Source organism: Atta cephalotes (assembly GCF_000143395.1).
Source record: "Atta cephalotes unplaced genomic scaffold scaffold00039, whole genome shotgun sequence".
NCBI lineage: Eukaryota > Metazoa > Arthropoda > Insecta > Hymenoptera > Formicidae > Atta > Atta cephalotes.
This window is the reverse complement of record NW_012130103.1, coordinates 123,246-140,969: the sequence shown is the minus strand read 5'-3', so window position 1 is coordinate 140,969 and position 17,724 is coordinate 123,246. Positions and strand designations below refer to the sequence as shown.

General features: G+C 26.7%; 2 protein-coding genes across 2 annotated transcripts; both read right to left on the bottom strand.

Moving 5' to 3' along the window:
- Positions 1 to 7,918: 7,918 nt before the first annotated feature.
- LOC105622067 lies at positions 7,919 to 9,348 on the bottom strand. The gene is made up of 4 exons (XM_012203502.1): positions 9,316 to 9,348; positions 8,599 to 8,700; positions 8,374 to 8,532; positions 7,919 to 7,984 (listed from the first exon to the last, which is right to left on the bottom strand). Exons 1-4 carry the CDS (start codon positions 9,346 to 9,348, stop codon positions 7,919 to 7,921), a joined length of 360 nt encoding a protein of 119 aa, XP_012058892.1.
- A 3,241-nt stretch (positions 9,349 to 12,589) lies between these two features.
- Positions 12,590 to 14,504, bottom strand: LOC105621973 (odorant receptor 4-like). Its single transcript, XM_012203405.1, has 4 exons — positions 14,424 to 14,504; positions 13,666 to 13,767; positions 13,226 to 13,384; positions 12,590 to 12,664 (listed from the first exon to the last, which is right to left on the bottom strand). The coding sequence occupies exons 1-4, from the start codon at positions 14,502 to 14,504 to the stop codon at positions 12,590 to 12,592; spliced, it is 417 nt and encodes a 138-aa protein (XP_012058795.1).
- Between the last annotated feature and the right edge of the window lie 3,220 nt (positions 14,505 to 17,724).

The window sequence follows — 17,724 nt, the reverse complement described above, 5'->3', positions numbered from 1 at the left end:
TTCACATGTGAAAAATCGGCGTTTCTCGGTTTCAGTTCATATGGAACTCAATTCCCTTGCTTTTGAATCATTCCCAATGATTTCAAATGATATGAAATTGTTTGTTAAGTCACTCCTAATGTAAATGCAAGTTCTTTTTGCGTTTGACATGAATCTTCATCCAGTAATGCTTCCAATTCCGCGTCTTCGTACTTTCGGCCTTCCGCTACGTTCTTTGTCTTCGACTTCAAATTCACCGTTTTTAAACTTTTGAAACCACTCACGATAACTTCTCTCATTTAAGGCAGCATCACCATATGCTTCTACAAACAATCTATGAGCCTCAGCTGATTTCTTCAAATTAAAGAAGTAAATCAAAAGTTCCCGCAAATGACGCTTATTCGGCTCAAAACTCGACATTTTCGTACAAAAAAAAATATATGAGGCTGATACAAAATCGCTAATATTTCAAGGTTATGGTATTGCCGGATGTCCAATCTTACGATATGCCGTTTTACATCAAACAATTTTAACTATAGTTTATTAGTGGCGCCGTCTTTTGCAAACGGCGGAAACTTATTTGTACTCTCGATAATATAAATATACAAGTTTAAAGATGTTTTGATCGTATAATATTAGTTAAAAATATCAGCCAAAAAAATTAGCTAAAAAGCTAATATTTATAAGTGAAAATCAATCAAGAGATGTTTATACAATTAAGCGAAGAAGGCTACTGGCCATATTCGGTCAAGGAGAGTATTGGGGTCTAATAATTGGGGTCTAATTGATATCAGTAATATTAAACTTATCAATTTAATAATAATAAGATTTTATTAAGACCGATACTAAGCATATTAAATACTAAACATTCATGATCTATAACGGTCAAAGCTAGATCTTCTCAATGCCTAAATAATTCACAGTGTATCGGTATTCTATATATGTATGTGTAAGCAAATTCTCAATCTTCGATCTGATATTATTAGAGTGTTAATGTGCTGAAAACCTTAAATAAATTTATTGCAAAAAATATTACCTCCTCCGAAATATTTTCTCGATTAAAGATTGAGAATTTGCTTGTCAATTTAATTTAACTTGTGATATTATTACAGTAGTTTAATTGCATTTGATAAAGTCCGGAAAAATTTCGGCGTAGTTTGAATAACTACAAAGATATGGTATACATGCATGTACATACATATATAGAATATCGATAATTCACTATGAATTATTTAGGCATTAAGAAGATCTAGCTTTCGTTATATCGTTAGACTTGAATATGCTTAGTATTTAATTTTATATCGATCTTAATAAAATCTTATTAAATTGATAAGTTTAATATTACTGATAATTACAATTATTAGACACCAATTATTCTCCTTGACCGAATATGACCAGTGGCTTTCTTCGCTTGATTGTATTAAACATTTCTTGACTGATTTTCACTTATAAATATTAGTTTTTTTAGTTAATTTTTTAATATTTTTAACTTATACGATCAAAACATCTATACATTTGTATATTTATATTATTTTTTATTAACTAATGCATAATTATAACGCATAATAACTACAAAAATTATGGCATATATGCATGTACATATATAGGATATAGATAATTCACTGTGAAGGCATTGAGAAAATCTAACTTTAACCGTTATAGGCTTGAATATGCTTATACTTAGTATTTACCAATTTAATTTGTGATATAACATAATCCAGTTTCAGTTTTAGCCCGTGTTTTAAAACTGACACGCTTTTACCAGGTGTACAAGTATGAAATGACGATTTGAGAAACAGATGGCGCATTAATGCAGTGTGAAGTATAAAGATTTAACATTATACGCCATTTTACTATTGTACTATCAACAAGTGTCAAACGCGCAAAATGATTTGATTGAAAAGTGTTTGCATAGTATTGTGTTGCTGTGTTTAAGATGACGAAATTTGTACCAAATAAGCATTCGCAGACAGCATTAATTTTTTGTTTTCATTTGAAAAAAACTGCTGCGGAATCATACCGATTACTTGGTGAAGCTTATGGTAAACATGCTCCATCGCAAAAAACGTGTGAATGATGGTTTCAGCGTTTCAAAATTGGAGATTTCGATGTTGCAGACAAGAAACACGGAAAACTACCCAAAAAGTACGTGGAATTGCAAGCATTGCTGGATGAAGATGATTCACAAACACAAAAACAACTCGCAGAGCAATTGAGCGTTAGTCAACAAGCTTTCCAATCGCCTACGAGAGATAGGAAAGATTCAGCAGATGGGTGCCACATGAATTGAACGAGAGACAGATGGAGAGGCGCAAAAACACATATGAAATTTTGCTCGAACGATACAGAAGAAAGTCATTCTTGCATCGTATCGTTACTGGGGATGAAAAGTGGATTTTTTTTAGAATCCCAAGCGCAAAAAATCATGGGTAGATCCAGGCGCACTATCCACATCGACCGCAAGATCGAATCGCTTTGGCAGGAAGACGATGCTCTGTGTTTGGTGGGACCAGAAGGGTGTGGTCTATTATGAGCTATTGAAACCTGGCGAAACGGTTAATACCAAACGCTATCAATAATAATTGATTGATTTGAACCGTTCGCTGCTTAAAAAACGACCAGAATATCAAAAGAGGCAACACAAGGTCATTTTTCTCCATTGACAATACTCCATCACTTACGGCAAAACCGTTCGGGACACGTTGGAAGCACTCAGCTGGAAAGTTTTACCCCACGGTGCGGCTTACTCGCCAGACTTGACTCCTTTCGATTACCACTTGCTTGCATCGATGGGTCGCACTTGCTGAGCAGTGCTTTAGTTCGTACGAAGATGTGAAAAAATGGCTCGATGAATGGTTCGCGGCAAAAGGGGAAGATTTTTACTGGCGTGATATCAAATTGCTCGAAAGATGGGAAAAATGTGTAACTAGCAATGGAGCATATTGAAGCATTTGAATAAATCTCTTTTTATCATTCTTCCGAATTTAACATGTTTTTTTTGGGAAAAAAATCGTCATTTCATATTTGTATACCTGGTAATTTGCTTGAATTAGAAATTGTAAAATTTTTTATAAAACAATACAAAAAATATTATTTGGCACCAAGACTAGCTTTGATCGAATATATAATTCTTTTTCACTTATTTATATTAAATATACAAATATATAATTAGTTTTAAAAAAGATATTATGCGGCAATGCATTACATAATTTATATATTACCGTAATAACCGTTGATGCAGCTGTATACAGATTATGAATTCTGAGATGCTTGTAATTTTCTGAAATTTGTGGGATAGAATCTCGAATCTTGCTGCTATGAACCAAAGCAGAAGAGCTACGAAGACGTTGCTACATACTTGCACACAACTTTGGTATACAGCCATTATATGATGCAAGTAAATAATAATTTTTAGTGGTTGTTTATTTACAATGAATGGATATTCAACTTCGATTGGAAAGGGTTGAGTCATCAATAATGGTCCGAAACACATTATTATAGCTGTCGTGGTTATCAAACACAATGCCGTACCATAAAATAATTTGCATTTGTTGATATATCGCTGAAATATATTCCTCTCTTCTGATTTTGCTTGCTGAATATAATCTTCCATTTCGTATATTATGATCTGCATAAGTATATTATGTAATCTCTCATTAATGACGGAGTCAGCAAAAGAAATCTTTGGTTGTACATCAGCTAAATATTTTTGTCAAAATGACATTATTTCGTAAATATATTTTTAATTGTAACTTTTTAAGCTTTTGTCTAATTAAACTTTGCACAAATATAGGTATAATATAATAATTTAATTTGAATTGTTTCATATATAACATATAGTATTAAATATTAGTATTAAATGCATATTACTCCTTGTATATTCTTCCGTGATATTAATGAAAGAGTTTAAAAAAGATTATTTAAAAATAATCATTTTTAAGTGCGATTATTAAAATATGTTAATTTTGTTAAATAATTTTTTAAATTTAGAAACAAAGTAAACACAAGTATAAGTAGACAAAAGTTTATAAATGGTACAATGAAATTGATAATCAGTTGAGATAGACTCAATTGAGTGATGGCTTTATTGAGAAATTTTTATTTATGCTTTATAACATTTGAAAAATGATAAAATTACTTTTTTAATAAATTCGAAAAAGTGGAAAAATATGTTGCAGTTCTGAATACTTTAAGAACAAACAATATGAAAAAGTCTACCAATTTACAATTTCACAATACATTTTTTGTTTGTTCATTTTTTAATTGTTTTTTATAAGGAAAGACTTTTAATGTCATTCGTAAAATATATTTTGAATATATGAACAATAATAGTAGATTAGAAAATCTAGAAAAATGGTTAAGATTTTATGAGAACTCAGATAATCTAATGCCTCGATTCTTGGCAATAGATAACTTTATATTTATTGTTATGACGTGTATGTTGGATTTCTCTATATTTATGCAAAGTTTAAAAAAAAGTATTTTTTTTCACTTTTTAGAACCTAAAAGAATAAATTTTAAAAATGTCGTGTATATAGTGAATTATATATACATATTGTATATTACATATGTATTTACGCAATTGATATTAAATTGTTTTTTAAATGCCAATAATATTAACAATTTTTATCGTAAAAGATTGAAATAAATAAACAAAATCTTATTTAAAAAATTTTTTTAATTTTCTTGGAAACTGGTTACAATTACAATCGAAAAATTTGTTTATAAGCTATATCGCACAAATTTAATTCTTTACATTATTTAAATTTAATTTTTATAGATTTATATTATATCATTTTATAATATCTATGGCACAAATAAATTGAAATCACAATAAATTCAAAAACACATTACTTGTAAATGGTCACTTTGAAGTGTGAACAATGTAATTTGTATTGGAATTTGTAAAAAGGCGGTCAGTTCTAAGCTCACTTTCATCACAACAAACATATCATATTTCTTGATTACTGTATATATTAATGATATTGACATTATGATGCTGTTTAAGCAACATAACGACCGAAATATCTTGTCACGAATTTTTTGAAATTTTGTTGCCTTCATCGGAAGTGGCCAACAACATGCAAATGTTAGATCTACTTTTAAGAAGGCAATAATCGTTTCTAATGTTAATGTTTCTGTCATAATAACAATAATAATTTCGTGGTGTATTAGAGATAGAAAATAACGCACTTTATTACGATTCACACTCGACTAAAGTATTATAAATAACGTTCCTCAAGAATTCAAGGGAAGAAACATCGCGTGATATTAAACACTTAAATTAACAACTACGTTGCGTTCATTTATATTTTAAAGCAAAATGTAGTTTTCTCTGACAGAGCGATGCGTGCGAAACTATAATGTGGCAGAAATTATGAGAGAGAAAAGGAAATAATAAAATACAGGAGGGATGTATATACATTGATTTGTTATTAAATGTACGTCAGTACGTTTGCATTTTCTGAAGTTATATTACTAGTATTATAAACATTGATAATTACGTTTTATATAACGCATGTTATATGACAAGAGAAATAAAAAATTTAGAAGCAAATGCATCTAAAGTTCTGTGTATATAAAAAAATAATATCCTTTTATTACACATAATGGTCTTTATTATACTACACTAAGCAAAAAATATTGTTGATTCAATTAAAGTCTATATTACGGGCTGTCACTAACGTAATGATTAATTCATGTATATTTTTATTGACATAAATTATTATTTCAATAATCATTTTTATTTAGCCCATAATATATTTAATTGAATCAACAGCATTTTTTTCTCAGTGTATATTAAATAAAGACTTTTTTATAGTCTTGAAATAGTGCATAGCAAAAAATTAACAGTAGTGTTTGTTCAGTTATATATTGAATATATTTGTGAGAGAAAAAGCTTGTAATTAGATAAAATTAAGTTAACTTCAATTTATCCATATATGATTCATATGTAACAAAAATATGCCATATATGATCTCATATGATCGTATATTGGTATATTATTCATGTATAGCAAAAATATGTTACATATGATCTCATATATGATTATATACAATATAATTATACATTCTTTTATATATGTCTATATATAAATGACCAAATTTCATATATAATTATATATAATTTTATATAATTAAATATAAATATATATAATTATGTATAAACTTTTTTTCCCGGAATGTTTGGTTATTGATCTTCTTTTGAATATTGATATCTTTTGAATAATAATTGCGTTGCATTAAAATTACTGTTTTCTTAGAATATGAAATCTGAATTATTAGATGAGTTCAAGACTAGATATGCTACTTATATAACTGATAGTTATATAAGTAAGCCTTAACTTTTTGAGGATCAGCCAATTTGGTATTTATTATTTGGTATTTATTATTTGATATATATTCTGCAACTGTATGATTTTTACAAGACATTGACAGAAAAATTACTTGCATCATATCTGTAGGTTACTTATATTGTACACGCAGAATCAATAAATATTCGTATTAAATTAATAAAATAATTGTTTTAATAAGAATGAAATGTGTATTTATGATATAATATGTTATAATATTTTGTTAAATAATTTATTAAACAATAAAAAAACTCACTGTCATATATCTACATTTCTTCATATCATAATAAACATTCTTAATTTCGAATTAAGCAAGTTAGTTTTTATATATATACAAAATATTTTAATATTATATAATTTTCTAACAGGAAAATCAATAATAAGAAATATAATAAATGAAAAATAAATTTATATTATATTTTTACACATATATTAAATTATTAATGATACTCTGTAATAATTGTAACATACTCTGTAATAATTATAATTATATGCTTTAAGTTTTCAATTAGTTTTTACTTTTGTTTGAAAATGATTAATATATATTTTAGAGTAAATATTAATTTAAATACATTACTTTAAATACGAAGTGCCACTACGATCTGAATGTTAAGATCTTGAACTATTATATATATTCATATAAATGAATTAATTTCAGAAATGATAATTGCGTGCCGATATGGTTGTCGAACTTTCAACGCAATCTGAAATATTAATAATCCTTAAATTTCCCAAATTTAATCTTAAAAAACTGTAATAAATTTATTGCGAAAAATATTACCTCTTGTATTCCGTGCAAGCGTCCTAAGTCTTTAGATCACCGAGAGATTATTATTTCTGAAATTAATTCAGTTATATGAATATATATAATAATCAACATTCAAATCGTAATGGCGCTTCATATTTAGAGTAATGTATTTAACATAAACGGTCTTGTTTTTAATATCATTTTAATTATTTTTAAATATTTTAAATATTTTTGTTTATAATTTTAAATGACTGACTGCGTGAATTATTATAGTACAAGAATGAGATCAAAGGAAAATTAAAGTAAATTATCGATGAACTTCTTTACATCAGTAATAATTGTAAAACTAATTTGTTAAAAAAATTAATGCTACTTCTAGTATTTCATTCAAGAAATTATATGTCAAAATTATTATTGTAATGTATAACATTTATAATGCAGAATTATAATATATTTTCTATTTTTATTGTTTTCAAAATAATAGCAAGTAGTAATAATTGAAATGTGGTAAATATTATATCAAACTGTCTATCAAATAACATAATCTCTAAAGTAACATTTATTATTAGTACTATGATAACAACTATGATCAATAATTTAAATTATTATTATTTTCTTAATTAAATTTTTATATACAAAATTATTTAATTATTTAATATTAGTATTATTTAAATTAAAAATAATAATAAATTTAAATTATTGATCATAGTTTGAAATCGTATTTATATATTTATATATTTAACTAAATTATACTATATTATACAATATAACTACAAAAGTTTGTTTTGTGCACGATAATGATTAATGATTTAAAGCAAGTATTTCGATTGTGTTTATATTTAATTATTATCATCGTCCATCATTACTCGCAGAGTTGTAAAATAAGAGAGTATAGTTGAAAGATACTGCAACATATAACAATAAATATAGTTAAATTCTATTTGCATTAATAAAAAAGTAAATTTTTTATAAAATATAAAGATAATATATAAAAAAATGATATTTATATGATTATTAAATTGAAAATTAATTTTTAAAAGAATAATTAAAATATATAATATATTAATATATATATAATTTTATATAAATATAAATATAAATATTTAATACAAATATACATTTATGTATATATATGTATATATAATATACATACATATATACATATACACATATACATATATACATAAAGAAAGAGCGAGAGAGAGGAAGAGAATAATGTCAAATAATTAATATAAATAATGTGTTATCAAATCACTTAATTAATTTTTTAAATTAACTTAGAACTTGATCTTACCGATGTAAAGTAATTAAGAGATAATTCGGGCAAAATGCAAGGTATTGACATTGTTATTGGTTTTTGACTTCTCATTATAATAATTTGCAAACATTTCCATACTTCAATTAAATGATTGTTTTTGAGTATATAAAATGCTGTTTGTGCGACGTTTTTACTCTAGTTAATAAACATATTTTAAAATAAAATTAATTATATTATAACAAAATGTAATAAGTTATTTACCGTATACATCAAATGTTCTGTTGGCCAAGTATATATAAATACTTCTGCTATTCCTATTACACCCAATCCGGAAAACTGGAATATTAGTGCTATAGGTTGATGCTGTTTAAAACAATTGATTGATACATTATTTCATGTTAATGTTCTTATATACTAAATTTTTTTAAGTAATTGTAATGTCTTCTTTTTACATAAGTACATAAAAATATTATAATGGAGGATACGATGGAAGGATACGATAAAATTGAGTATATTTGATGACCATATTTATACACTTCGGTCCCCCACAACTCGCAGTCTCGCGTAAAGGAACACGGCAGGGTCGCTGCGCTTGTCTTAGCGCCGAGACACTACTGTGATTCCTGATTTACGTACAAATTTAAAGAAGAAAATATTCAAGTATAATATATTTTTATAATATTACATATACTTACAGTAATGAGCAAAAGAAAGACTACTATTAAGCTAATTGTGCTACAATATATAGTTGTAAATGCGAAAGGACGAGCAGCATTTGTAACTTCCTTTGCATAACTGAATAAATGTATACAATAGGATTATTTAAATCTTTCTAATTAGATTATTCTTATGTAAGGTAATGTTTGTAATATTTACATTAGTAATTTTTGATGTTTTTTAATACATTCAAACAATTGATAGACATTTGCAGTTTTTTTTAATTCTTCAGTCAGTATCTCAAATCTTGCGGATACAAACCAAAGCAACATTGCCATATAAACGTTCATACATAATTGTCCTGCTACCATTATTCCGGCCATAGATTGTTGTATAAAAATTATTGTTTTTACTGGTTGATAAGATACATCAAATGGATATTCGGCCAATGTTGGAAATGGTTGATATTGTAAAGCAGGTATCACTGCGATAGTTATGAACGTAAGCCAGTAAAAAATAAATATAGATGTGCCATGAAATATAATACATTTATCAATGTATCGTTGGATCACAACTTCTTCATGAGGTTTCATCACATTGCAAAAATTTACTATTTCAAAAGTAGCAATCTGCAAATATTATTTGAAATAATTGATACATATAAAATGTAGTAGTAAAATGTGAATCTGTAATTAATTTGCACGTAAATTTTTTGATGTTAAATATTAATTACCTGTATATGATGATAATGAGTTATATGAAAAATAAAGTTAAAAGTCGTGTGAATGATGCTACTTAATATAAGAATTTGGTTTACTAACACAGGAGGATCATCAAGATGATTTGTGATACCGTATATTAATGATAATTTTAGACCTGTCGTTACAATTATACTCAAACAATGATATAATGTCATACAAAACATTTTAAATTTTGTCGCATCTTGTGGTAAAGGCCAACACCAAATTGGGAACACACTTAACTTCACAGCGGAGATTACTTCTTTTAGCATCACTTTTTTTCGCATGACTGAAGTTATGCTGTGTATGTTATAAATGCTGTGTATGTTATAAATGTACTGCAAGTTGATATTATAGGGAATGAAAACTCTTTTGCGAGCCGTTGCTTAATGGATACGTTCCATGTGTTTGCAATAATATGATGAAAGGGTGTTACTGTAAAGGGGAGTTACTGTAGGAGAACATGTATTCTTGCGTTTTTCCGTTTCGCGTGAGGTATACGTAAAATTATTATGATGTGATAATACAATGTATGTGAAAAACGAACAGCTTTGCGTGTTTGAATAAAGAGTAACGTTCTCTACCTATAAAAGCTTTAAAAAAAATATGTATGCATAGTAAGATTTCTGTATAATTTCTAAAAAATGTTACGTACTTAGGGTGTTTAGATATTCTAAATATCAGTAGGTAAGAGATCTATTAAAAAGAGATTTCTCGAATATACAATATATATCCTATCTATTCACATATTACCGAGAAATTCTATGTTACTTAATCTATTTATTATTCTATATAACGTAGTTTTATATCGCTATACAAATTTCAATAAAACAGTTTTAACTTATAGACTTTCAACGCGCAATAACGTTCTTCATTGTACTCTACATAGTAATTTTATAAGTGTATATCCTGTCTGCGATAGGAAGGAAGTATTCAGAAAGTAACATATGTTTCACTGAAATGATACCCTGTATTGGAAATAAGAATTTCACGCTCGCAAGACTTTTGTATATAATTTTGAGAAAAGGGAAGATTTGATGTTTCACATCAAGGAAATAGATGGATAGTGCAATATAGGCTATAGGTGGGTACAATAAATCCATCATAAGGATAATATTGCGTTTCTTTACACTAATTCCACGTTAGAATTTAAAATTATTGTATGAGTCAGTATTCGGAAAAATTTCTAAGAAAATTCGATGAAAAAAAGGACAATGAACCGGCGAAATTCTGTTAACAAAACGATTCCTTACTGCAGTTTCGAATGCACATAACCGTATTGCATACATAACTGTATCGCGCACATGATCGGATTGTGTACATAATTATTTTGTATACATGCACATTGTAACAAAGAACGTTTATAATTGTACGGTATTTTATGCAGGATTTTCAACTTTTTATTCGAAGTGCGGTTCTATGTGGATTAGATTTGAGATCCATCACATTGCTCGGTGAGGCAAAACGAGGTCCATTCTATGATTTGATATGAGTTTACAACTTTCCACATGAAGAGAAGTTTTACAATGTGTACGTAAGCAGCATGGACGTGTGTGCAATACACGGTCACGTAGGTACATGTAATCGCGTTTGCAATGGGCTGATACAATATGTCATACGTCACGTATACAATGCGCTGTGTGCAATATGAAGTTGTAAGCAATTATTTTGTGGGTAAACGAAATTCTCTTCAAATAAAAATTTTAGAATAATATAGTTAATATGATTAATGTGTTAATATAATAATATAATTAAAAATTTTTACAAATAAAATATTCTATATAAATATATGACATAGAAATGTTATTTTTTATTATAAAAAATTAAAACAATTCAACATAACAATTTGATATATTAACTTATTTCTAATATTTAATAGAGAGAAATAATTGTATATGTATAAATGATCCGGAACTTGATGATAAATACATATGATAAATACATATTATCTTATTGATTGAATTATAGATTTCATGCCGATGAGCATGAAATCCAAATCCATAATTAAATAAATAAATATGATAACTTGTATTTTAAAATATGTACATTCAAAAGGCGATATCGATTTTAATGTAAATAGCCATTAAAATACATTTTATGACATGTATTAAATAATGAATTGGGCAGACACATACAAACTCCCGAAAATAAATTATGCATATAGTTATAAATTGTATTTATTATCTATTAACATATATTTTATTATAAAATATATAAGAAAGAAAAAATCTGATAATGTGGATCTCATTTGAAATTTTGTTATAATTAATTTTTTATAAAAGATTATTAATTTGTTTTTAGATGGGTATTGAAAGTGTGAAGCATTCTATTGTTGATTTGTTTAAGTTTTACTTGTTTTAAAGTTTATAAATTACAAATTTATGCACTAAATTAAATCTAAAGAGTTGTTTTTTAACTTGTAATTATATTTTTGCTGCAATTTAAACATTGACAAATGTAAATTTTGTCAATGTTTCCGTATTGAATTCCCAGTGGATAATGTAGGTCTCAGGATTTTTAACGAAAAACATTACAGATCATTGTTTTTTGTGAAAAATTTTTGTGATTATTATTTTAAAATAATTTTAAGAATTTAATAATTAAGAAATAATTAAGAAATCCTTAGAGGTACTTGTGAAGCGAAGAAGTGCTGGTAAACTTTTACGAGGACTATCAACAAAGAGAGATTGTTTACCATTGTAAATTTGCACATTACTTTAAAGTTGAAATTGACGGAATTATTTCGATCTACCCTATGATTTAAAATATTTGCAACTTTAGTTCGTCAATTTTTTTCATAGAAATATATAATACATACAATAGAATTCTTAAAAAAATATAATACATACAGTAGATTACATTTGCAGTCCATCTTTCTTAGCAAGCATTGCTCGAAATGTTGTCAAATAGGAAAATGTAGTTGATAAAAACTGTTACATGTAAATATATAATTTTTATTATTTTAAATATCAGTAATGTTTAATAATGATAAATAATAATGATAAATAATAATGATAAATTATTATAAATCCACACAAACATCTTATTTATCAAATAATATTTTAATCTATCATTGTTTATTTTAAGATTATATATAAATATAAGAAATTATTATGTTGAAAAAAAATAATAAAAGAGGATATTAAATATTGATTTTCGCCACCAAGTGTAAAATAAATGAATCTTGAAAAATCATTGTTTGAAATTATAAACGACAGAAAACAATAATAATTTTTTCGAGAAGGAATGAAAATATTGCTAGAATTTAAAATAATAAGAAATGACATAACATGTATATACATTAATAATTACAAAACCATTATTCTAACTAGAATTGTGCAAATAAAGATCACCGACTATCTTAGTCTATTTAACACTTCGAGGTGAAAATCAATATATTTTTAACACTTTTCATTATTACATCCAAGATTATTGAAAATTAAACCACTGAGAATAACTCTTATGAATATTCTAATTTAAGATAAACTTACAGAGGCATAATAATTAAGTGAAAGAGTCGGTAACAGACATGGCACAGTTAGAGTTACAGGATGTTGACATCTCGACACAGTATATAATAAATTCTTCTGTAAAGATATATCTTTACTGTACCATGACGATTCATAACCAGCATGACCAATGTCATTGCTCTGAAATATTAAAATAAAGAAAACATTATAAAAAGATTTTATTCAGAATAAAGACACAATCATTAATATAATGTGTATTTTTTTCACAAGATAAAAATATGTTTATAGATCGTATCAATTATATTAAAAGAAATCATATATCACTTATATGTTTATTCTAAAATTTATACATATTTTATATTTTTATTTTTAATTTATTACAATTTTGATTTTTAATTGCTATTTTAATATAAACTCTTTTTATGCCTTTTCTTATGTTTTATATGGCTGGTATGCCTTACCATACGCAATAAATAATCAGCTGGCCATGCGCAGATAAAAACCTCTATAAGTGCGGATGCGGCAATGGCAAAAAATTGGGTTTTTATAGTTAATGGTTGTTGCTATGCAAGATAATGTTTTAATATAAGTAATACAAAATTTAGATTGTATTTATGATAGGAAGAAAAAAATTGGTCACAATATCTACAATTCTAAATTAATAAAATAATTTTAATTTTTTTATAGTAAATTATGTAATGTCTAAGTCGTGTCTATTTATTTAATTTTCATAATACTAATTACATAAAATATTAAATGCGTTTGTACGACGAACAAGATGGTTTCTTTTGCTTACAAATTCATTGTCTACAACATCCTTTGCCTACATATTTTTGCCGACAATTTGTTTGCGCATTAAAATTATTGCTTACAGTTAGATTGCTTGTTTTTGCGCACAAATATAAAATTAAGTAAAAATAATTTGCTATAAAGTAGAGAATTTGTTTTAAAAGAGAATTCAATCGTTTTTAAATAGAAAATTTTGTATTTTAAAACATAATTTGTGTTTTTAAGACAGAGCATGTAATCGAGCTGTAGGCAATAATTTTTATGCGCAAACGAACTATTGGCAAACGATATTAAAGGCAATCAATTTGCAGGCGAACAAGATCGTCTCACATGTTTCTACTATTTTTAATTAAGATATTCACACATAAATTACGTAACTAATGCAATGAACAGCTATATGCAATGAAAAGATGAAATACATATGACTCACGCTCAAAAAAGTCAAACCGCTAAATATTATTCCTATGGTACTGAATCCTATCGTTGACAACGCTACATATCGAATTGTCATAGTAACATCTTTTGCATATCTGTAATTAGCCGTTAATTACTATCAATTTTTTATTAATTTTACTGTTGTATATTCTATTATAGAATTAATTATAATTATGCACTAGTTAATAAAAAATAATATGAATACACAAGTTTAAAGATGTTTTGGTTGTATAATATCAGCTAAAAATTTCAGCCAAAAAATGAGCTACACAAATATAATAAATATTTATATAATTAATATTTATTTATATAATTAATATAATTAATATTTATAAGAATGAAAATCAGTCAAGAGATGTTCAATACAATTAAGCGAAGAAGACCATATTTGGTTAAGGCAGATATTATTAGTGCCTAATAATTGATATCAGTAATATTAAATTATGTATCAATTTAATTTGTGATATAACGTAATCCAGTTTTAGTTTTTTTGTTTTTCTTTTTTTTGCTATTATTTCTCTTATTGTCTGAGAGTATACAGATATTATGTCATTTGTAGAAATCCAAGCTGATTGTTGTACGCAGCTATTGAGATGTTCCACAGCTTCTATAATGTCATTATTGGTTTTCAAAGATAGTTTGGTGTTTAGAAAGGAAGACATTAGTTGTCTAAAAGAATTTTAGTTTCTATGATTATGAAGTTTACATGATTTATCTACATTCATAATTTTTCTGTTGAATGTAATTATAACCGGAGAATGATCCTATGAGAGGTCAAAACTAAAAAAAACAGTCAGTAAGCGAATCCGCAATTCCCTTTGATAAGTAGAAGTCTATTAAATCGGGAATTTCCTTAATGTCTTTAGGCCAGTAGATCATCGGTTCGGACAATATAATATTGAGTTTCAGACTGGATAGCAAGCAATAGTTGATATCCCGAGTTTCAGTTTAAGACCGTGTTTTAAAACTGATATGCTCATAGTTTGCTTGAATTAGAAATTGTGAAATTCTTTGTAAAAAAACATAAAAAATATTAGACATCTAGACTCGCTTTGATCAAATAAAGTCTATATATAGTCTTCTTTGCTTATTTGTATTGTACATACAAGTATATAATTATTTTTAAAGAGATTATTATGTGCCATTGCATTACATATATTATATTTACATATAATTTATTACCGTAATAGCCGTTGATGCAACTGTATACAGATTGTAAATTCTGAGATGCTTGTAATTTTCTGAAATTTATGGGATAGAATCTCGAATCTTGCTGCTGTGAACCAAAGCAGAAGAGCTACGAAGACGTTGCTACATACTTGGACACGACTTTGGTATATAATCATCATATGATGCAAGTAAATAATAGTTCTCAGTGGTTGTTTGTTCACATTGAATGGATACTCAACTTCGATTGGAAAGGGTTGAGCTAAGAATAATGGTCCGAACGACACTATTATAGCTGTCACGGTTATGAAACACATTGTCGTACCGTAAACTAATTTGCATTTATTGATATATCGTTGAAAGGTGTTCCTTTCTTCTGATTTTGCTTGCTGAATATAATCTTCCATTTTATATATTATGATCTGGATAAGTATGTTATGTAATCTCTCATTAATGATGGAGTTAGAAAAAGATTTCTTTATTTGTACGTACAGCTAAATCTATTTGTCAAAATGGCAGTATTTCCTAAATATATTTTTAATTATAACTTTTTAAGCTTTTGGCAAATTAAACTTTGCACAAATATAATATAATAGTTCAATTTGAACTGTTTCGTATATACAATATATTATAGTATAAAATATTAGTACTAAATGTGTATATTGTTGTATATTCTTTCGCGATATCAATGAAAGTTAAAAAAGGTTATTTGAAAGTATATTTTTTTTAATGCGATTATTAAGTCATGTTAATTTTGTTAAATAATTTTTTTATATTTAGAAACAAAATAAACACAGATATAAGTAAAGAAAAGTTTATATATGGTACAATGAAAGTGATAAGGGAATCAATTGAGTGAAGGTTTTAATAAGAAATTTTGATTTGTAGTTCATAAAATAATTTGAAGAAAAATAAAATTATTTTCTTAATAAATTCGAAAAAATTGAAAAATGCTATAATTCTAAATACTTTAAGGTGCAAACAAAATGAAAAGACCTATCAGTACAATTTCACCAAGAAATGAAAAGTTACTTTTTAAAAGTAATAAGTTACAATTACTTGTTACTTGAAGTAATAACTAGTTACGTCTTCCTATCTGCTCCTTCCATTTAACCAAATCTTAAAAACAATTTCTTTATGAAAAAATTATATAATAATGTACTATTTATGCGCTGTCTATATCTGCAAAAAAATTTTTGTGCTCATTCCGTTTAACTAAAAAAAAATTTGTGGAGAAGCTGAGCTAAACAGTCAGATAGGCTCCCCATCCGTTGAAAACAATCGATTTGGAAAATTAAATACACAGGATTTATGCACTATCATATGCACATAGTCTTAATTTTTGCCCTGCAACTCTTAAGGCACTTTCCTCTTGGAGCGAACAGATATTTAGCTCTATGTCGTTTAAAATTGCAAAAATAAATACTCTGACTGTAAAACTACTATTCATGAAACAGAAATATGTTCTAAAAGGCATTGTTACTTTCAAATTGCCGGCAAACACTAAAAACCGAAAAGAATGATGTTGAATACTTTACGGCAGCAAGCTCCCAAGATAAACAAAATGAGTGCAAAAATTTTTTTTATAGATAGCGTATAAATAGCGCATTATTATATATATATATATATATATATATTTATATATATATTTTTACATATATATATTTATTATATAAATTTTTCATTAAGATTTGATTAAGTGGAGGGAGGGAGCAGATGTCTTTTAATTACTTTTCCGTTTTTTAATCGATGATTTTTGAAAAATCGATGAAAATAGCGGAGTATTCTACTTCTATCTATCTAGTTCTAATTCCAATCGAACTGTGTCCAGTCGTGCAAACGATGAAAGTAACTGTAAAATTTTGTTACCATTAAAAAATGTAATTACGTTACTGTTATAGTTACAAAAAAAGTAACGCAATTACTAGTAAATTTATTAAAAAAGTAACTTGTAACTATAACTTTGTTTTATACTATACACACACACACACACACACACACACACACACACACACACACACACACACACACACACACACACACACACACACACACACACACGACACACACACACACACACACACTACACACACACACACACCGTACTACGTACCTTACTTACCTACTTC

Excerpts from the sequence above, each read along its gene's own strand:
- LOC105622067 (XM_012203502.1), bottom strand. The coding sequence starts at position 9,348 with ATGTATGAACGTTTATATGGCAATGTTGCTTTG. Across the intron at positions 8,701-9,315 it reads TATATGGCAATGTTGCTTTG|CATCAACCTATAGCACTAAT; the intron begins GTTTGTATCCGC and ends TGTTTTAAACAG. Across the intron at positions 7,985-8,373 it reads CTCTTAATTACTTTACATCG|TATCTTTCAACTATACTCTC; the intron begins GTAAGATCAAGT and ends TATATGTTGCAG.
- LOC105621973 (XM_012203405.1), bottom strand. The coding sequence starts at position 14,504 with ATGACAATTCGATATGTAGCGTTGTCAACGATAGGATTCAGTACCATA. Across the intron at positions 13,768-14,423 it reads GCGGTTTGACTTTTTTGAGC|CAACAACCATTAACTATAAA; the intron begins GTGAGTCATATG and ends TATCTTGCATAG. Across the intron at positions 12,665-13,225 it reads CACTTAATTATTATGCCTCT|TTTTTATCAACTACATTTTC; the intron begins GTAAGTTTATCT and ends TACATGTAACAG.